The 21,757-nt window shown below is 39.0% G+C and overlaps 1 protein-coding gene and 1 long non-coding RNA gene across 3 annotated transcripts; one reads left to right on the top strand and one right to left on the bottom strand.

The window, feature by feature from the left end:
• Positions 1-415: 415 nt before the first annotated feature.
• Positions 416-14,706, bottom strand: igsf8 (immunoglobulin superfamily, member 8). Of its 2 annotated transcripts, none has more exons than XM_008408478.3 (8): positions 14,565-14,706; positions 14,272-14,429; positions 10,831-11,211; positions 8,330-8,791; positions 5,791-5,969; positions 5,363-5,615; positions 3,658-4,104; positions 416-2,608 (listed from the first exon to the last, which is right to left on the bottom strand). In XM_008408478.3, exons 2-8 carry the CDS (start codon positions 14,327-14,329, stop codon positions 2,481-2,483), a joined length of 1,908 nt encoding a protein of 635 aa, XP_008406700.1. In that variant the 5' UTR covers positions 14,330-14,429; positions 14,565-14,706; the 3' UTR covers positions 416-2,480. The 2 variants fall into 2 exon arrangements, with proteins under 2 accessions (XP_008406700.1, XP_008406699.1); XM_008408477.3 differs by having other exon boundaries at positions 14,549-14,706.
• Positions 14,707-15,086: 380 nt separating this feature from the next.
• On the top strand, positions 15,087-17,501 carry LOC145551660 (uncharacterized). The gene is made up of 3 exons (XR_014087543.1): positions 15,087-15,413; positions 16,374-16,635; positions 16,781-17,501. It is a non-coding gene; the product is annotated as an uncharacterized LOC145551660 (long non-coding RNA).
• The last annotated feature ends 4,256 nt before the right edge of the window (positions 17,502-21,757 follow it).

The raw sequence follows: 21,757 nt of genomic DNA on the forward strand, positions 1-21,757 counted from the left end.
ATTTGCTGACTGTAAAATACTAACATTATTGGGGTTAACTTACTTATTTTTCCAAGTAGTAACAATGATTCAACATACTAGAATGCTTTTCTTCATTATTAAAAATCCAGTAATCCAGAATTAAAAGACCATTCAGTTTTCGTTTTGTTTTTCTTTCAGACAAAGTTGCTTTACAAACTTGAGTTGAGCCTGATTTGGTTTTTATAATACGGAAATTACAGAAACCACAAGAAATGTTCTGGTTTTATATACTTAACAATGGAAAATGTTGCAAAGCAGACCAAGAGCGCCTCATCCAACAGACTGGATTGTTGTCCTGGCTCCAGAATTAAATCTGAAATTATTTCAGATTGATACGAACGTTTTCAAGCTTTTTGGAAACAAAGCGACAGACAATTGAAACGACAAATCGCGATGAAAATCCAGATTGTTTTATTGGTGTTTAATCGGCTGGCAGGTTTGCCAAAGCACCATAAGAAACAGAAGTGAGTGGCAGTACGATGCATTCAGGAATAGTGGAGCATGCCGTCAGTAAACAACTCTTAACAAAAAAACATTTTGAGAACATTTTACACAAATGCACACTTTATACAGCAGTGCTTATATATTTTTTGTTCAGACTGTGCAAAAACTCTTCACAGAGGGGGCATCATTCACAGAGATCAGAGACTGGAAACGAATCGAATGCGAGCCACACGCAGCGTGGGGGAAGGGCGGCGGGATTCGCTGCAGCCATATACGGGGATTAGAGATGAATACGCAGATACTCGCTTGCTGCCATCTGAAAACACATCCAGACAGGCCTGTCCTGCCTCCGCTGCTGCGTTCGCGTGTATCCGTGTTGGTGTGCAAGGGCATCGAGAGCGTGCACGTTGGGGAGGAGATCAGCTTTGGGTCTGGCACAAAGTGGCTCAGGAAGCAAGCATAGCTGTGACGTTACTCCAAACTGTCTTTGAACATCTATAATCAGGGGTTTTGGAAGCACGACTAACGGAAGGCAGACAGTTTCCTGCAGAGAGAAAGACTCAAAGTCCATGCACATAATCTTACATGACCACACTTTCTTTAGGAATGACTTTCAACGGGAAGAGGACGATAGATTAAGTGTACAGACGCACTGAATCTGTCCAACACATTTTTGTGGGCTAGCAGTGGGAGCCATAGCCATAAAAGCTTTCTAAAGAGCTCCGGACCACATGAGGACAAGAATGATGGAGATACTTAAACCAAACAATCAGATCATATGGCTGGAAAACTGCAGCTTCCGTTAAACAACAAACACATGATTTAAAAAAAAAAAAGAGAGAGACAGAACAAAACACAATTGTTATTCTGCAACTCAGAAGCATTAACCCCACAAACAAGAAAAAAAAAAGCAAAGAATTTGCTTTTTGGCTGGAAGATTACAGCGTAAACGATACCAAAGGGCTTTGGTCCCAGACTCGTTTTTGTCCAAGTGCTTTAAAGAAGCAGCCTGCGGCAGCATGCTAATCAGAGGTACTTTACATAGAAACATGGTGCTGCAGCACCATAATACATTAAGTACATTTAGCAGGCAGATTCAGCAAAGTTTGAACAGATTTCCACTTGGTACAGACGGTGCCTCCTTTAATCTTAGTCAAATGTATAAAACATAAACCTGCTTTGAAATATCTCAACAGAATGAAGCATCAACTGGTGCTTGACTGGTTTCCATGAGAAAGTTCCCAGCCATATGCCTCCTTGTTAAGTCACAGACAGACTGACGCTTTGTTTGCTTGCAGAGCTGCTCTGGGCTCTAGACGGCAGACTGTCCCTGCTCAATTTAAGAAAGTGGAGGCTCAGCATTCATGTGACTGTCAGTGAGGGCCTCAAGCCATGCACATACATTTACACATTGTGGGGGGTTTGCATTCAAAATGAAAACACAGTTTAAAACAAGGAGCAAGCGGAAAAAATAACTATAATTATCCACATGAACTCTGCACCAATAGTAAACATATAAAGACCTACATGTCCAGCGTCGTATAAAAATAATCTGATGAGTTGAGTGGCATTGCTCTGTAACCCTTAACAATTTTTGACTGAGAAGTTCACTTCAGCGAAACCTGTAGAGATTTCATCTTAAAACCTCTCCAATAATCTTTACAAAACCTTATTTAGTTTAATCACAACTTAAAGAAGATTACGAAAAATGTGGTTTAAGCATCACATAAAAACAGCTACCAACTCCACTTGAAAAGTGAAGCAGAGAAATCACTGGTTCAAACCTCTTATGGGTGCAAGACGTGACATTGAGAGAGTAAAAAACAACAAAAACATTTTGGCAGTAATTGTGAAACTCAAGTTCAAACACAGAAAATCCATATTAAAATATGTCAAACTCCTTAATTTAGTCTTGAGGTCATTTTGGAGTGGGGTGACATTTTCCTGCCACAGTAATCTCTGCAGTACCTCTTCGGGTAGAAAAAGCCAAAAAAAGCTGGCGGCAGCACGGACGCCTATTTTGGAGCTCTCTGTCTTGCGAGCCGCTTCATGAAGCAGCAGGTTACGGTTGCGATGATGAAGATGCCGACAAACAAGGCCGATGAGACTCCGACCACCAGAGGGATGAGCAGGAGGTCAGCAGCTGGAGAAGCAGAGGAAAAAGTGGAGAGAAAGCTCCTATGTGAGACATCGAAATGCTTTAGTCCTGTTTTTCATTGGATACATTTATAATTCGGTAACATGAATGTGTCAAAGTTTCAGAGCTTAAGGAATAAGAGCTTATTCCTGCACTTTAAGGCACTTCCTTCTGGAGCTTTGTGCAAACACATATATCCTGTTTTTGCTTTCCCAGCCCACTTAACTGTTTAAGATCCCCAAACTAATTATTGTATTACACGCAGATAACCAGGTGCAAAAGTGATTCTCAAAGCATAGTTCCATTTACTAAAATAATTAAAAGGTTATGATCCAAACTAAACTGGTTCTACATGAGAAGGTAAATGTCCCCTAAACCTAAACCCTGGTTTTGCCTTCTTTATAAGCAACAACTGCCACTATATTTTTCAAAAAGATTACTTCTAGTCCTTTACATCTGTCTGGAGGAATTTTGTCCACACTTCTTTGAAGAATTGTTTTCAAGCGGCCATACTGCAGGATTTTCAAGCATGAGTGGCCCGTTTAGGATCAATCCACAGCATTGCAGTCAGATTTAGGTCCACAACTTGATTAGGGCACTGAGGAACTTTCATTTTTCTATTTTAAGCCACTCAGAGGTGGAAATGCTGATGCACTCTGGATCATTGACCTGAAGGCTGTTTGAGAGTCAGATCACAAGCTGGTGGCTGGACATTTCTCCTTTAGTGCACATAGCAAATAACAGTATTTATCTATATTTTTCCTAGGCACAGACAGAAGGCTGGAAACTTGATATGAAAAGTACAAAGGTGGAATGAATTGATGCAGAATGTTCAGCTAATGTGGCAGGTCATTGCATTAAATGTGACTGGCTATGCTCCAAGTTAGAATCACTAGTTGAGTCCTCTAAACATTTAAAATAAATCTAGTTACTGTGCTAACCCCCAAGAATCTTTGTGCCGCTGCTCAGAAGTTCACTTGTCAAGGTTGGACCAAACAGTGACCAAATATTAGCAAATAACTGAGAAAATGTCTTTAATACAACAAAGGTCTCACCTCTGGCATAGAGATAAACAGTCACTTCATTTGACTCTGCTTTGGCCCCCGTGTCGTACCAGCCTCCATGCGGATCCTGGCCCCACACTTCTGCACGACATCCATACACGCCCTGGTTCTCCACCGTCGCCATGTGAATCCTCAGCCTGTAGCTGACGGCAGAAAGCCGGTCGATGCTGATCTCGCTGTCGTTGACGTGGATATTTGCTACACCATTGTACATCAGAGTAGCAACGAGCCTGGGCTCTGCTACGAGTTCAGCGTCTAAGGGGGCGCCTCCCGAGTTCCTCGTGACGACGGGTTCAGGAACCGGCCGCCGCAGCCATTGCACTTGAACCTGCACCGGACCTGTGGTTGTCACTGTGGCGTTGCAGATCAGGGTGATGGTGCTTCCGCGTTTCAGCAGGGGGCCACGCGGGAGCCGAGCCACAGCTGAGACCAAAACATCTGAGAAAAAAAAAAAAGACAACATTGAGAGATGAAAAATAGGTAAATAACAAAAATTGATCAAATTAATGAGACAAAAATCTACCAAACGAATTAATATTTGAGCTCCTTCAGAATGACAACAATATCAAACGCGCCACCATGTAATATATCAAAAGACATATTTCAGTGAATTTAATTTATTTTAAGTCCATAATAGCTATTAAGCAATGTAATTAAGTTCAAGTTTTTAAAATTTTGCCTGTAGTTTGTTCAGACAGAGCACTAGAGTGTCAGTGAATACCAGGAAGTTTGAATGAAGCACAGGAAACTTGTTTAGCTTAATCTATTGGAGAAAAAAAAGTTATGTCTTTTGACATGCTGCATTTGGAAAAATGCACAAAGATGCTAATACTTTAGTAAAAATGGCTGAAATAGCTCAATTTAGATGCTAAAGGCAGTTTAAAATGTCAGTTTTAGAAGAATTGGGTCAGTAATCAACAGAAAACCTCTCTTGTATATTGACTACTCTGTCACCACACACATGGCCTCTTTTCTGCTTCTAATATAAATAATTAATGACTGCTGTCAGCAGAAAGACTAGAAACAGGTTTTTACTGATGATGTTTTAATATTATAGATCTGTTTAATTCAGAATCCTTAAATGAACAAAATCAATATCCACAAGTTATTGTTATAGACCAGAGAATGAACATTTTCGATTGGAGCATCAACATTTTTTGTTAGGGTTTCTGAAAACACAACTAGGGCTGCTCCATAACAGATGATCCTGTGATGGTAATAATATTGGTTAATTTTGAGATGATTTCTTCAGTTGCCTGTTTTCTTTCCTTTTTTTTCTCTCATCTGTGAAAAAAAACTATCATTTTGGGGGATGTCATGAGTGTCCATTATGAGCATCTTTTCCCATTAGATTCAGTCCAACTGGCTAAACATTATTACATTAGGATGTAAAATACAATTTTACAACACTTGGACTACATCAGTTAACAATTATTGCCCTCAAAACAGTCATTTGCAATACGTATCAGCAGAATAATGAGCAGAATACTCCTTTTCTTTTGATTCAGATGTGTTGAACCAGGGAAACCTCTACAACATGCAGGACAGTGGTCCTTGAAGACCGTTTTTGGACACTTCTCCCTTCAACATATAATGTGGCCAACGATTCTTTCAAAATATTGCTGGGAAAACATAAAGCCATCTTCAGGCAGGTAATATTAAAGATATGGGGAATTGTATTTCATCTTAGGCTCACCTTTGGTCTTCAGGTTGACAGTGACACCCTCTGACCTCTGGGTGAGCGTTGCAGGAGTAGACGGACTGGGGTTTTTCCTGCCAGCATACACACTCACCACACAGCGATACACGCCTGAGTCGGCAGGCCGGGCTGAGAAGAGCTTTAAAGAGTACTTCCCCTCGGACACTTTCTCCATAGAGCCGCCGCTGGCTCTGCTGAGGTCGTCTCCCCAGCTTACGGTACCGTCCGGGCTCATCCGAGCCACTTCAACCTGGAAGCACAGCAAGCCACCAGTCAGTAAGGAATGTAATGTAACTTCAGCTAATTGATGAGAATATTATGATTTATTTCAGTATTGAGTTCTATAATATAACTGTAGAAAATACAATAAACTAAAAATAAGAAACATATTTGTAAATAAGTGAGCAAAATGAAAACGGCAGTACCTCTACTCCTCCGGTTCCAACAGCATCACTGCTGACTGATCCTCTCTTCATCCACTGCACCAGCAGACCCGAGTTCACCTCAGACGCCAACCCCAATACCTCACAGGTCAGGATGAGAGGGGAGCCAACCTGGAGGGTCACCTCCCCCCGGGGAGAGGACGCTACACCCAGAGACTCCGCTTGAGAGAAACAGAGACGGATTTGATGAAAACCAAACTCTTCTGAGTGCCAAGGCACAAACAGGCACTTGGACTGTGATTAAATAAATCTCTACAGGAAGTGAGATGCGGCAGAGAGCAGTTTCCTAGAAGCAGGCTGCTTAAGCAGACTGCAAAATGCTCAACAGTGTGCCCTGCATTGGTATCCAACCCTCTTTACTCAAGTACTTCTTAAGAAAAAGCCAGTGGAACTAAATGCCTTCAGGAGCCATCTCATTAATAGAGAAAGCCCACAGTGTTAATTAATCTCAGTATAAATTCAGTTTTTCTGTGCAGGCCTCGGAGATTTGTTAGAGAACTAATTAACACAAAATCCTGGGTTTTCAGCATCTCGAAGGCTACTATTCAATCCATCAGCTGAAAATGGTCGTGCAAAGAGAACCAGCGAGGCAGCCAGGAGGCCAACTCTGGTGGGGCTGCAGATATGCACAGCTGAGGTGGGAGAATCTGCAAATCATTCATTTTGGTTTTTTTACATTGTTCAACAAAAGCCAAAAAAAAAAAAAAGGTCTCATTTCAGTGGTTTCCAAAGCTGGTAGACATGCTGCCCAAACACAGCAAAACGTAGTATTGAATCCTGGGAGCTGAAGGCAGATGCACATCACACTTTTCAGATCTCAATTTCAGTAAAAACACGTTCTTCATCTTTTTATTTCACTAGTATTTACTCCTTTGTGTCGGTCTTTCAATAAAACATATTCAGGTTTGCGATAGTGACGTGACGTGATATGAAAAGTTACACAATAACTTTTGGAAAACATTGTAAGCAGCTTAACTTGTGTGATAGTCGTTTTGCATTCAGGAATCCTCCGTCTTCCCTCCCTCGGTTTGCATGTAAATAAACTTAACACATCAATGCTAACCCACTGTGTGTGCAAGACTTGTTTAACAATGACACAATATTCCTCTAGAAAAAAAGAAAAGACATTATTTAAATTAACAAAAAGAGGCCATTGTATGAGCTGAACAACAAGAGAGACAATGGACAATAACATAAAGCCTCTCAGTGAGTGTCTTTAGACAGGAAAACAATGCATGCACTGATGAGCTTAAAGTTTGACCTCAATCTTATAGAAAATGTGTCCAGATCTTTACATGATGCAACGAAACCACTGATTATCTCTTTCTGCAACACAATCCAGTCTAAAATAATTAATTTGAAAAGAGATGCATCAATAACAAGTTAAATTATTGAACTGAGAATCTGTTCTCAGTTCAACATTAACCTGTTTACTATATGTAACAGGTTAATGCAGGATAGAAAAATATGCTTGAAGAGGGATTGCCCAACACAGCGGTGTTTATCTAAAAGAAATAATGACCATGCTGGTCTGACAGAAAGAAAGTTATCCTCTCTGCAGGCTGAAGGAGGCCAACGTGGGAAAAAAAGATTATATAATCCTTCAGATCTGCTGCAAGGCCAGAGGCATCTATCCAGTCATACAGGCAGTCGGCTATTGACTTATTAAATCCAGCTGGATAAGCAAAAAGAGGCCAGCGTATTTAGACTGTCAGTCAGAAAATCTGACTGCTGAGGCACCGAAGGAACAGATCTGCCAGAAATTAATTCATAACAACTTTAACCAAATGTAATTTTTAGTATTAAGGCAAGAATTTGTGTACTTTTTTCTTTTTTTTTTAACCACAGTTAATAATTTACGATATATTAAGTTTTAAAAAAATAAAAACAGTTCCCACCTGAAGTTGGGATTTTGTGAAAAGAATTTGCCCCATGACTTCCATCAACCTTTTCCATATCCAAGTTGTTAAGAGACTGGCAGCAAAATGAACACAAATGTTTATGCTATTATTTAACTCGCCAGCCAAGCACTCAGTTAAAGCCTCTGCAACACAAACTTGGAGCCTAAACTCTGGAAAGAGCTCGGGTACTCCGTGACACACAGAGCATAAACCAAGCCTGCTTTGCTGTTAGAATTTATTGCTATTTACAAACTTTCCCACAGCCTGGCTTAATATTGCTAGGACTGTTTGGGAAAAAGGAGAATTATGTTGTTTTTCACTCGAGGCCTTGCTTCTGTTAATGGTTTACTCATTGAGCATTTCAAGTGTTTTGCCCATTTCTGTCTTCAAAACATTACTTTTCATGAACATTTTTCAGAGCATTATAATTTATTCTCATTTCATTTTCACTGCAAATCCAAGAGTGTTTGGCCAACAAAATTACTAAGCTGCAGTTTGAGTAGGCATAAAGTTCAATTTTCCCAACTGGAGCTCTGAGGTAGTTTTTGAGTAGATTGTGTCGATTGTGTATTTTGGCACCTGAAGCCTACACACAAAATCTGTTTCGCTTCCTTAATTACCTAGTTGCTGAATGGTCAAGTTGCCAATATCCAGGGTCCTTTGAGCAATCCTCTGCCACGTTCGATCAGGGTCCCTAATCCACTGTGAGGCTTCACAGAAATACGACCCAGCGTCATCGGGCTGCACCGCCTTCATCTTCATCACGTACAACCCCTGTCCGCCCTCTCCGTTCCTCTTCTCCAGCGTGATCTCTCCGTCATCGTAGCGTTTCTTGTAGAACCGTCCTGGAACAACCCCGAGAAGCTTGTCGATGGAGATGATCTCTCTAATCGTGCTGACCTCGCTGCCAGCGCCGCTGTCTGAACGCTCGCCGCCACCCCGCTTCCCGAACACGATGGACAGATGGGTGAGCTGCTCCGACTGGATGCTGGATGAGCACGTCAGAGTTAATTCAGATCCTTCAGGAACAGGCTGGCTGGTTAGGGAGCGAATGTAGCTGATTTGGAGTGAGTCTGGAATCACTGTGGGGCAACAAAACAGAAGGAAAAAAAAGCACCGAATAAAAAGACTCCGCTAAGACAGTTTTCTGAAAACATATGTCACCGAACAGATTTCTTATGTCGTCTTACTTTTACACACTTAAAGGGGCAGAATTATGCATTTTCCAGACATATACTGCAATTTTGTGGCACAATTGTTATAAACATGCTGTAAATATCAAATATGACTGAAAATTTAACGTTTTGGATTTGTTTCTCTGTCTTTTTCAGAAGCTCCTGCGCTTTCCGACGCTGCCTTCGGCATCAACATCATGATGACGAGAAGAAACCGCCCCCTAAATTTAACAACCAGCTGTGCCGCCCTTTGCAGCAACAAATGGCATCAAATGTGATCAATTATTTTTTACAGTAATGTGAAGAAATTGTTGGCCCATTCTTCTTTTCAGAAATGTTTTCCTTCAGCCACATCAGAGGGTTTGGAAGCATGAATGACCTCTGCAAGGTTATGCCACAGCATTGAAAATTAAAGTTAGTGTTTTTTACTTCTTTTTTTTAAGATGTGGTATTTCTACACCCAATTTAACAAAAAAAATTACTTTTGTTTTATAATGTATTTTTTCAAATCTTGGATCACCAAGATGTATTTTAGTGCACGAATGATGTGTTTACTCAGGTTACCGTGGTCCAACATTCAATTTTGTTTTGAAGATTTAAAATGAACACAAAAACAAAAATAGAAGAAATATGAAAGAGAGCAAATGGTTTTACATAATGCTGTATTCACTCTGAATTAAGAAAAAGGTAATGGCAATGCGCAGCTGAAGACGTTTACCACAGAGAGCTTCAGTGAGAGAAATGAAAAGATCGAGCTGAAATGAGGAATGCTGCTGTGAACCAAGTCAAACCCTCATTCCCATTAGTCGGAAAACATTCATCTGGTTGATGTAAAGATAAGATCCACTCACACTGTAATCACCACAACGTAGCTTGAATGTGGATGACGGCTATTTTCCTCTGATATGCATCATAGTTACTCTAGAACTAGTCTAGTTACAACAAGATGTCTTATTTGAAAAAACAAAAAATAAATAACTACTTTTGATAGCTTATGCAAAAGTGCACTGGCAGATTTTCTTATAAAACAACCAAATATATTGGTTTAATAGTAGTGCACTTTTCCTTACTTCAAACTTGACAATCCAAAATCGAATGTGAATCAACAATCCCGTTCCTCAAAATATACATGAAAGACATGATCTTGCTACAAAACATTAGCATTGATTCATATATTTTTTAACCCCTCTTGGTATTTTGTGATCTATGTGATTTATCCCATAAATTTTATGCTGCATGCCGGGTGACAATGTAATCTGTCTACATTTTTTTGTTAAAAAAAGATGTAATTTTAATGAGGCAAACTGCTTTTAATATGTAAATGAAGCAATATTCTATGCAAAATTGCAATAAGTGTAAAGATTCTTTGTCTTTAATTCTTGATTTTTTATTTTTGTCCCACCATTTTTGAAAATGAAACTCTTTTGAATGAGATTTTTTTTCTCTAGTAGTTTATAGTTTTGGTCTCCTAGCCTATGAGCTGTCAGTCAGTTAGTCTGTGTATTGCTGCTGAGGTGTGCAGTTTCTTCTGAACCTCAATGCTTGAAGTCTTCTAGTAGTGAAAAACACAGTTTATTAGCTGGGTAATGGGTATAACACTATTTAGTCAGTGGAAACAGCCTTTTACATTTTTATTTTAGTTTAATTCTGCTTTTAATATTATAGATTGCGACTCCTTAGCCATTTTGTTTCCAGATAATCAGTAACATTCCAGTACATTTTCAGTGTAACATAGAAAATACTTAAGTTCAAGGTTATCTTGGTTCTACAACTTCAGCAAATTGCTTATATTTTCAATCAAACTGTTATTTGTAAACCCATTTTAACATCAAATCTTCTGTTGGAGTCACAAATACATACTTTATAGAACTCTCTACAAAAGACTACCTTGATTATAAAAGGCAACCAACTTTGCAAATACATTCAGAGACATTTGTTTGTCTTACCTTTGACAGGAACCAACGCGCTGTAATTTCCCTGGTAGGTGCTGTCCGTGCTGGGTGTGTAACACTCATATTTCCCCTCGTCTTCAGCTCGAAGCCTCTGGATCACCAGTCGGACCTTATCTCCCGAATCCCTCTCAATCCTCACCTCCCCATTCCTCACTCTGGCCTGGAATGGGGCGTATGGGAAACCTTTGTCCCTGGTGGACACCACTCCTATCTGTTTTCCTCCAGCATCATTCCTATAAAGGAACCACTCAAATTCTTGGGTACGTGAACCTTCATATCCGGACACTTGACATGGCAGGGAGAGACGGAATCCGGCAACACGGAAAAGTGGTCCAGTGGGAAGAGTCACGTCCCGGCACATAGCATACTGGAACACTGTGGTAAACGGAGAAGGAAAGAAAGTTTTATGTAAACTTTGGTCAGTTATAGTTGCATCAAATGAATAACGGCTAGAATAGATGACTGATTATGCAAATATTAAATTAAAATGGTGTAAATTAAAATAGGAACCTTGAAGATCAGTGCTCGCAGTGAGATTCCTGTTAATATGACTAAGGGAAGTCAGCGGGCCCAATTTCAAGCTGGTAGAAACTGAGTAAATACTTATGTAAACAGAGGAACTAAATCAAATCAGGAAGATACTAAATGTTATGAAATGCCACAAGCTATTCATCCACCAGCATTACGCATGTTTAATAAACATGTCTTTGGTTCCAAGCAGAAATACTCGGCATGAGTTCCTCAGGGCTGAGATCAGCCAGGTTCATTGTTTTCTACTGAGCCTCCTTGTCTGGTTTTAAAAATAAAATTACCCGTTTATGAAAGTTCCAATTAAAGATAAATCTGGTCCTTTCATATGCTTTAACTCTCAGCATCTGAAATTCACAGACGATTGTGCTACAATTGAAAAAAGTACATATATAAAGAAAAATCCAAGGAAAACTTTTAAAGGATCAAAAGGCTAAATAAATTAAGACACAATTTGAACGTTACAAGAAATTCTGGATGCTTGAAAGCAAAATAAAACAGAAAGTCACCAAAGAATTACCTAACATTACCAATTCATGAGATAACTATTTGAAAATGTATCATAATCCAAGACAAAAAAAAAAAGCAGAATGACATTTTTAGTAATGTCTGAAATGAGCGGCAAAGTACACATTGAGGACATCTATCATTTATGCTTTGTGTCAAATAAAACAAGCCAAACATACAGCTTGAGATTTAATGTTCATGTCATCAGTCCTTGAAATAAAAATCATTTATTTCTTCTTTGATACAGGAAGGAACTCTTAGAAGAACTCTGAAAGTGACACCATTTCACCCAAAACTTAAAGTTCATAAAAATATGAATCCCTTTGACCACATCTCTTGAACAAAGGAGCATAAAAATACTAAACTACTGCAAATCAAAAATACCCAACAACACCCACAGGTTACGCTATTAAATTAGTGTCAATGTAATTATCGATTTGCCCAGAAGGCAAGAGCTAAGGCAGCTGAACTGCTGCTGTGTCTTTCCAAAGCTACCGCAAACAAGATTCTGTCGTAAGAGACTGCAGATATATCCACCACTCACCTCTGACTAACCCTCCTTAAGACTCTTAACTAACGTAACAACAAGAAAAACCAGGTGAGGAAGTTGTTTCTGTCCACTGTTTGTGTGGGGGTGTGTACAGTACTGGAACAACTGGACCTCTTACCAAAAGCAAGGCCTCGCCTGATGACAGACACACATACAAACCCCACACAGATAATAACATGGGAGACTAGAGGGAGGCTTAAGCGGATCAAGTCCTAATTAACATTGGACTCAGCCTGATAGAGCTGGGGGACACCACAGCTCGTCACAATACTCGATGCTGTATGGATTAGACCCCATGCATCAGGGGCCTGGGGGGCATTTTCTGAACCAAAACAAGCAGAGAGATGGTTGTTGCACCTATTGATCTAAAAGCTCCATAGGAAGCCGGTCCTGTTATTATGGAGCTAAAAGGTGAGGGAATCCTACACATACCCATGTCTAAATCACCCAGTTATCCCGCTTAACCCTAAATATAGCCATATTCAATTAATTTAAAAAAATATATTGTGATGAGTCTCATTTGTCAGATTAAAAGTACCTTTTGAAAGTAACAACCTTTAAGCAGGTATTAACCTCTTAACAGTCACCCTCAAAATGCTTACATGTAAGTGAATAGGTCCAAGAGGACACAGCCTGTGTCATTGTCATGACAGTTAAAATGTAACTAAACCCCCTGTATGTACCACACCCCTGACCAATTCTGAGATATTCCACCAAAGTCAGTCGACTGTGGGGATGAGCGGAGGGGTCAATGTCAAAATCCACACAGAATCATAAAACTAGAACCCTAAGAAACCCATTTTAGATGGTTTCCTAGCAAAAAAGTTGACTTGGGGGTTAGTTACAGCTTTTCATTCAGCCCACATTTCTGTTTTTAAAATAGAATGTCATATTTTCTTTAACTGTAAATGGAGAAATATAACACTTTAAAAGCTTTCAAACATCCATCTGTGTGTAATTAATCTATATAATGTGTTTCACTTAGTGAGAAAGTTCCTGAAATAAATGGACTTTTCAATAATATTCTAACTTATTGAATGGATCCGTACAAGCAAACAAAAATATCTACTTTTCCATGCATGCTTTACAAGTCCTTTATTTATTAAATGTAAACATTATAATGTTCAATCTCTGGACATTGTACCGAACATATGAGATGAACCGCAGAGCTGTTGGTGAGCAAATTGAGGATGCTGCATGTTTAAGACATAAAATAAGCTCTAAAAGACAGGGTGTGCTGTAGCCCTGCAGAAGATAGTGAGGGGAGCTGAGGAGATCATTAATCCCTCTGTCAACTTTTTAAACCGCTGCCACATCAAAGCTGCTGCATTACTGAATTTATTTGATATTCTTCACCTGCTTTAACCTTTCAAAAATGAATCTGTTAAATGATTTCCCACATCACTATCAATCCCTGAAAGTGTCTTGCTTCATAGTGGTCCATTAGCCACACAATGCAATCACATCGAACTAATTAGAGCTTAAACCACCAAGTCAAAACAAAAAGCTCTCCAATAAAACATATGATCAATCTAACAAACACTGCGCATACAATGCCAACATTTAGGACTTAATAAAATGGAGGGTGAGAAAAGAAACACCTGTGGGGAAGTGCAGTATCCAGTCAGCAAGGAGCTTGCTTTACAGGTAATAAACATGACTGTGTGCATAATGGGTGCGATTCAAATTCTCACCGGTGAGTTGATAATTTGTATAAGACTGGAGCATTAGAATAACGCAATCTGCTGTGTATTACATCAGAATAAAATGGATTTGTTTAGTAAGCCGCCTCCTTCTGTGACAGATGGTGAGGCGGTTGGGAGACGGAACACAGACGCGGATGGACTCACCCCAGTGCACAATTACGAATAATGCCGTTTTCATCTTCGGAGCCATCATGGTCCTCATCTTCTTCCCCCCTCCTGAAGTCCAGATGGATTACGTTGATCCAGATCTCTCTCTCCTCGTTCCTCTGCCCGTTTACCGCCGATCATAGTTCACATCAACCCTGCCGTGGGTTCCGTTAAAAAGAAAAAATGTTAATGACAAATCTGCACAATTAGCGCCAACTGGAAGAAGAAGAAGAAGGCGCAGAATGAATGAAAATGCAGGCGTACACATGCAAACCTGTAAATTTATTCACCCATTTTCCATGCACCACCTCCATCAAACACGTCGACTACTCCATATTGTGTTTTCAGATCATACCGCCTCGCCGTCCATTCTTACCACAGGGCAGGGGGCTGGGCTGCAGCTTGGACGTGTGTGTTTGAAGGGGAGAAGGAGTGGTTGGTCACAAGAAGGTGGAGCTTAAATGTATTAGAAAATGAACCACGGTTGGACGATGGCGTTTTGAGCCAATCACAGTTTAGAGAATGGAGGGGGGCAGGAGGGTTGACGGAGAAGCTGTATAGACACAGATAACCACTAGAGGGTGACAAAAGAAAGCGCAACAGATCTGTGATTATGAAGTCAGGAATTCGCTTAATGAAGGCTATAAAAAGGCCTTTATTAAACACCTTTATTAGACATATAATTTATGTCTTTAAACTGTTTATGAAAAACAAGTATCACAGTATTATAAGTGGTGACTGTTTTAAAGGCCAAAAGTTTTCATACTGACAAAAATTTTTGTTGTTGTTTTACAAACTTAAGGTTACTGCACTGGAAAAAGTGTAGCACAGAGTTGTTCATTCAAGCTAATAACTACCATTGAATACAATGTAAAATAATGGACTTGGTTGTGAAAGTCTATTTTTTTGCATTCTGAGGTGTCAATTTTGATTCAGACTGAATTAATAACACTTCTGAAGGGAAGAAAGCAAATATTTTGGTTCCTCTCAAAACATGCTGAAAGGAAATGATGTCATATTTTCAATCTGAGTCACGTGAGAAGAAGTTGGGGAGAAGTGCTTGGAGAGCTTCGTCGGTTTCGGCATGGGGAAGAAGGAATGATTAACGTCCGAGCACGTCGTCAAAGAATAAACCTGCGGTAAGTACTAAACTAAGCTGATGTAAACGTGTCTTAACAAGCCTACAATTGTATTAATGCAAAAGACTGAGTTAATGTCACCTGGTTAGCAAGCTGAAAGTCCCGCCTAAATGTGGGTATCCCAGTAAACGCTTTCTTTTTCGCTGGGTTAAATGTGGTGTAATTTCTGAACTTACACGTATTTCACGAGAAATATAACTATGTGTACATTGTTCGGTTGTAGCTGGAATTAATCAAGGTAGGCATAATTCGTTACCAATCAATAGCTTCCACCACGGTTAGCTCGGCTACACGGTGAACTTGACTAGCTTAACCCATGTAAAGCCATGTTAGCAATTAGTTAGTCTAGTGTGTTTATACCACTATGATTGTAAAGTCCCAGTTTGTTAATGGTAGCGAGGCCCGTTGAAAATGAATGGTGTTTTGTGCATGCATTATACTTGTATGGTATGGTCGGTGATGTTTCCCAGTGTTCGCCATGCTGGTTTGTCCAACTGTTAAAACGGTTTCACAGGAAATGCTCTCGGTAAGCGAATCTCCTTGTTAAGCCTTAAACTTTTTGTTCGGCTCTACAACTGGTTTTCATGCATTTTGTTCACGACACTGCCCCATTTACTGTAGGTTAAGAACTTCATTTTCCGAATGCATTGTGTTTTCAGAGATATGTCATGGCATGCTGGCAGGTATCTTATGAAGTGTGATTTCAAACAAATACATAGACTAACCTTGAGGGGCTGACATACTGTGACAATGGACTAACAGACAGGGGCACTTGTACTGATAGAAAAGGGGTGCATACGCATTGTTTTATATTAGATTAACTTAAAGGGGCACTGACGCACCTTACTTATTACAACTCAAAGCTTTCATCTCATCTGTATGTTGACACAAGGTGGTTGTGAATGTGAATTAATAATTTCTCTTTCCTTCTGTCTTTCGTTTTATTCTCCTGCCACCCAGGTTTTGACTCCAGCTTCCTGAACGTCACTGACTGTCAGGGCATCTACATCAACAACTCGAGGTCCAACTTTGCAATATGGCGACTCCCGTCCGACTCCTCATCTTGTTGGGTGACGAAAGCGCTGAGAGGATGAAATTATCAAGGGTGCCGTTTTGATTGTCCCTAAAGGGTGCTGATGCAGATTTCCGAAGGGAGTGAATCCTCAAAGCTCTCATCATCTACCTGGGAGAACGTGTTGAGGACCTTCTAAAGGAATACATGGTATGTCCAGATATTTTCTGTCACAATGATGATTCAACTTTATTCATCACGGGAGACCACCTATGCCATTATACAGTATATAGTGATTAATGAGGTGTGCCAGACTGCAGTTGTTCAGTTGCATATTTCGTATATTTTGCCTCAGGTCTCCCAGAAAGATCAAGCCGAGCTGGAGAGGACCATCATGGCAGTCTTTGTCTTCAGAGAGAATTCAAGCCTTCTACAGCAGCCCCAAGACGTTGGGATTGTCATTGATGGTGTGGAAGTCCTCAATGAGTTGCCTTCTCTTGCAGCTGGAGTGGCAATGCTCTTTGGACTTTGCTATGCTCTTAGCATGGAGTATCCACAGGGTTTCAGGTTCACCTTTGAGGCCCTTCAGAAGATCCTGATGGAGCTTGGTTCCAACAAGATGACTTCCAAGATTCGCAAACTCAGTGGTGAACTCAAAACTGCACAGTAGTGTATATTTGTGTGTGCTTAATGTGTGCATGTAGTTGCCACTGGCATCTATTTAAGAGGTAGACCACCTCACAGCACTTTGTTATACAGGCTCACGGGGTCACTTTCATGGAGTGCTTTTGTTGGAATTTTAGTTCTTTGATGATGTTTACAGATGCAACATTCCTTCAAGTTCAGATGTGTTTGAACAGTACAACAACAGTGAATGCTTTCTGTCCATTTAATTTAGCTTGATAGGCCATATTGTCTTTATTTCATTTCTCTGATGTAGAGCAACAATGACATGTTTATATTTGTTTGTCTGAAAATGCAACTTTTTTTGTCCTTTTTTACTTGAGGAATAAATGGCTTAGAAAAAAACTGTTGCTGGAGTGTGTTAAGTGTGATGTGAGGGATGCAAATTGTTTATGAAACCAAGTTTATGAAATATTTAAAAAAAGAATTTCATGGTGCCAATGAATTAATTAATGCACTATATATATTTGATGGGTTCAATTTAAATATATTAGTTTGGTTCCAAAACTAAAATTTAAATAATTTAACTTGGATAAAGGTGAAGAATTAATATTGGGTCAAGTAAAGTAATATGATTTGAGTCAATATTAAATAGTCATGTTGTACCAAACCACTTTATTTAGATTCTGTGAAGTCAAATATATTAGATGCAACAAATGGACATCAATTTTTTTAATTTAAGCTGGGCCACACTTTTTCCAGTGTGCTTCAGTTATGTCGTGGTGGAGATTTCCAATTTGCATTTGTTGCATGAATAGTGATAAAATGAAAATTCATGTAATGTAAAAGTTAACAAAATCTTTAAATAACTAAACATATTTTGCACTGTTCTTTAATTCTTTCAATGAGTTGAGCAGCAAAAATCAAGAATGAAACCCAAAAAGCAGAATAATAACTTTGATTGGGAATTGTGCTTAAAATCTTTTTGTCAACTAAGGCTTCCTCTAAGTACACACATTATCATCATGTGGCTTTACAAAAAGGGATGAGGATGCTGTTGGAAAGGCCGCACCCAAATCAACCATTTCATCAAGAAATTCAGCAGCTGTGAAGAAACCTTTGGGTTTCAGGAAGCAAAGCCATCCTCCAAAGAGGCTCTGGCTAAGGCCACGATTGTCCAGTACCTCTGTGCTGGACAATCACGGCCTCAGGACTAGCAGAACACAAGTGAGACTGAGATTTTTCAGTGCTGGTCTGGTCATTGGTGTTAAAAAGGATTGAAAAGAACCAATGTCTCTCCAAAACAATCTTCAGAGACAGACTGAAATGAAATACTGCTGGAAGTATCAGAACAGATCTGCAAAGGACTGAGGAAACGCTATTTTCTCAAACAAGACCCTTTTCAGACTTTGCGTTACAGGAAAACGAAGTCTGGACAGGAAAAAACATCAGCCCTTTCATGAGTTTCGATTATAATTTCTCTCAAAGAATGCATTATAAAACCATCGAGGAGCAACTTTGCCCTTTGATCCAGAGGTATTCTATCAACCAACGATGTTTTTTTCTGCACAACGGAGCATCATGCCACAATGTTAGCATTCTGGGTCTGTAGCCAGGAAACTCTTTGGATCCTAACCTCAATGAGAAGCTTCTGACATTTTGTATATATCTGATGTATTACTCCTATGAAACACATGAATGATTTGTTATTAAACTTCATTTTACTACTGAAGCATCTGATAAAACAATCAAAGGCCTCATCCATAAACAACCCTTTTATTGCTTTGGATTGCGTCAGTACATCTCTGAAAGTAAATGTGCGGAAAATGACAACTTTGAAGAAGATGATCTAAAAAAGCAACAATTACAAATGAGCATTTTAAATCACAATGTGCATGATGAAACAGAACTTAAACTACACACTACTAAAAAGTTTCCAGGTAAAATGAAGCCCTATGACTTATTTGAATGCAAAAAATAAAGTATTTAACCCCAGCTGAATGCTTGAAACTGAAACAAACGTGAGTTTGTATCTTTATATGTTAAAATATGTAATAAGATTTTAATTATTTGAAAAAAATATTCAAATAAACTTTTATGTAAAGAGAAAAATAAAAGGAAAACATGTAAACCAATTTGTATGTGCAACTGTCTTTGCCTTAAATGATTGTGTAAAAATATTAAGTGCTATGCTAAGTGTTTTCTAAAGTAGCTGCATCACAAAAGAGAAATAAAGTCTAATTTGATCAATACAATTCTTCTGATTTGTGTGTTAAGAAGAGAAAGTATCAAGTCTCAGTTATACTTTGCTACCTGTAGATTTGAGCAAACTTTCACTTTAATTTCCTGATAAACTCTGATTCTCTGAATTCATCCTGTCTAAAATATTTTCATTATTGTATAAGGCTGATGGAAAAACATCACCTCAGGCCAACAAAAATAAAATACATGAGCTGAATGTCTCCATCAACCACAAGATGGAGACATTCAGTTGCCAAACTGGCAAGGCTTTATGTTTCAGGTTTCAAAGTAAACTTTTCATTTACATACATCAAGTCAATTTGCCCTTTTAATGTAAAAGCTTTATTTGTGAAATAAGGCTTTTTTTCCTTCTACCAATATTGATTGTTTTATAGTTCTTAAAGTATTCAAAATTAACATGATTTTATTAAAATCCATTTAAAATATCCAACTTTTAATCAAGCCCAAGTTAATCTGAGTAATTTATGTGCAATCTGCAAAAGCAGTTTTATGCTTTGTTTTTCTTCATTTTGACACTCATCAAAAATGATGATGATGTGTTTCTTACTTTTAACGGAAGTAGCTTTCACTGTAAGTTCTCACTGTATTGTATGACATTCATTAGCGAGTAATCACACTCAGATTCATTCTTTCAGGAGACATCTGGGCACCCTGTCTACCGTCCTTCTTTCCTCCCATTTTTCCCTCTCCTCACTTTGAGCTACATGGAAACCTGGACGACTTCACAGTGTGGCTCGACAGCTATAGAGGAAGTCATTAGGGTATTCTGGGTTAACAAGGCGGCAGGCAGGATATGCAGACTTCAGCAGGAGCGCACACCAACACTGAGGGATGGCACTCATGCAGAGAAAACTTCCTCGGTCTTATGGCTTCTAATATATCACAATTTTAACCGAGTTGGACAGCTAGAACATGATGTAGTGTGTTTCGCTTCCAGGGAAGTAAAATGAACCTCAGGAAGCTGTGCTAATCTTCCTGTACTCTAAGCTACAGAATATTTATGTGAATGACTCATAAGAGGAAATACTAAAATCTAAGAGTCTTCTGAAGTTATGTTCTCTACTTTTGCAAATAAACTTCTTTCTATTTTACTCGTGAAACTTTTATTCTTCAATCAACCAATAATCACATCTATTTTTTTTATCATTACTCAATTTGTAATTGAGAGTCATTAGACCACAAAGATATCAATGACAATTTACATGAAAAATATTTTTTCCTGATTTCTATGTACTTGGATACATATCCAACTTCAGTGAATTTCACATGATGTGCTGGACCTTTCTTAAACAAAGCAAAATGAAATAAATTCATAAATATTATTAAACCACTCATAAAAAATAAGCTGCTGTGTGTACGAAAATGTTTGGATAGATTTGAGTTTATTTGCTTGAGTTTTTATCCACTTGGAGGCAGCAGAGTTTAGTGATCCTGAATGTCTGGCAGACTTAGAGGCGACCACTGAAATTATTGTTTAATTGCTGAAGATTATGAGGTTGTGAACAACACAGATGTGTTTCATGATGTTCCATTAACACGACTGAAAATTATCCTATTTCAATTTATTTTGGTGCTTTCTTACGAGCTATTTGTTCATAAAATGCACCGTAACCTTTATTTGACTTCTTTGCTGAAAACAGTAGATTTGTGTGGCAAACAGAAACAGCACGTAGAAACACTGGGCTCTTTATAGACCCTTGGAGGGTTTTATCTGTGAATATCTGAATGATCAAATGATGAAATCTATTTCACCCTATCTCATCAAATACATCATTTTTGATACATACGCATAGACATATAAAGAAATTAGGACACCCCATTGCTCTTTTTGCACAAAATGGGAAAATAAACACTTTTAGCAAAAATGTTAGCTATTTCTGGAAAACAAAGTAATTCAAATACAATTAAACTATGAAAAATAATCTTGTTTTTCTCAATGAACAAGAAATATCAACCAAAATGTCTATTCAGACAGAGTATATACCCCCTTACAGCTAGTGTTATGACCTTTGGCTGAAATTCAGTGAGATGCTTCTCTTAGTCTTCTACCACATTCTGATATTGGTTTAAGGAAAGCCTGTTCCAATCCTCACTCTGTGCAGTGCGATGCTTTAGGGGTTTCCTACAACCCACTTCAAGCCACCTAGCAGGAACTTAAAGGTGTGGGCTCAGACTCTGCCATTCCACGATCATTTCTTGGTTTTCGGGCTGCATGGTGCGTTGGTATAGCAACAAGGAGCTGGGTTCAAATTCTGGTCAGGGTCTTTCTGACATGGAGTCTCTTTGTGTGTGGGTTCTTTCTGGTTACCTGCTGCCGCAGTTTAAAAACATGCCCATTATGTTAATTGGTCTCTCTAATTTGTGTGTGCATGGTTGTTTCTCTTGTGTCTCTCTATGTTGCCCTGTAAAGACTGGCGACCTGTCCAGGATGTACTCAGTCTCTCTA

Source organism: Poecilia reticulata, chromosome 5 (genome assembly GCF_904066995.2).
Source record: "Poecilia reticulata chromosome 5, P_reticulata-male-v2, whole genome shotgun sequence".
In the NCBI taxonomy this organism is placed as follows: Eukaryota; Metazoa; Chordata; class Actinopteri; order Cyprinodontiformes; family Poeciliidae; genus Poecilia; species Poecilia reticulata.

Bases quoted from the DNA above. Each gene is read 5' to 3' on its own strand.
- igsf8 (XM_008408478.3), bottom strand. From the start codon at position 14,329: ATGAGGACCATGATGGCTCCGAAGATGAAAACGGCATTATTCGTAATT. The intron at 11,212-14,271 runs GTGAGTCCATCC...CGTTTACCACAG, and splicing joins ATTCGTAATTGTGCACTGGG to TGTTCCAGTATGCTATGTGC. The intron at 8,792-10,830 runs GTAAGACAAACA...GTTGCCCCACAG, and splicing joins CGCGTTGGTTCCTGTCAAAG to TGATTCCAGACTCACTCCAA.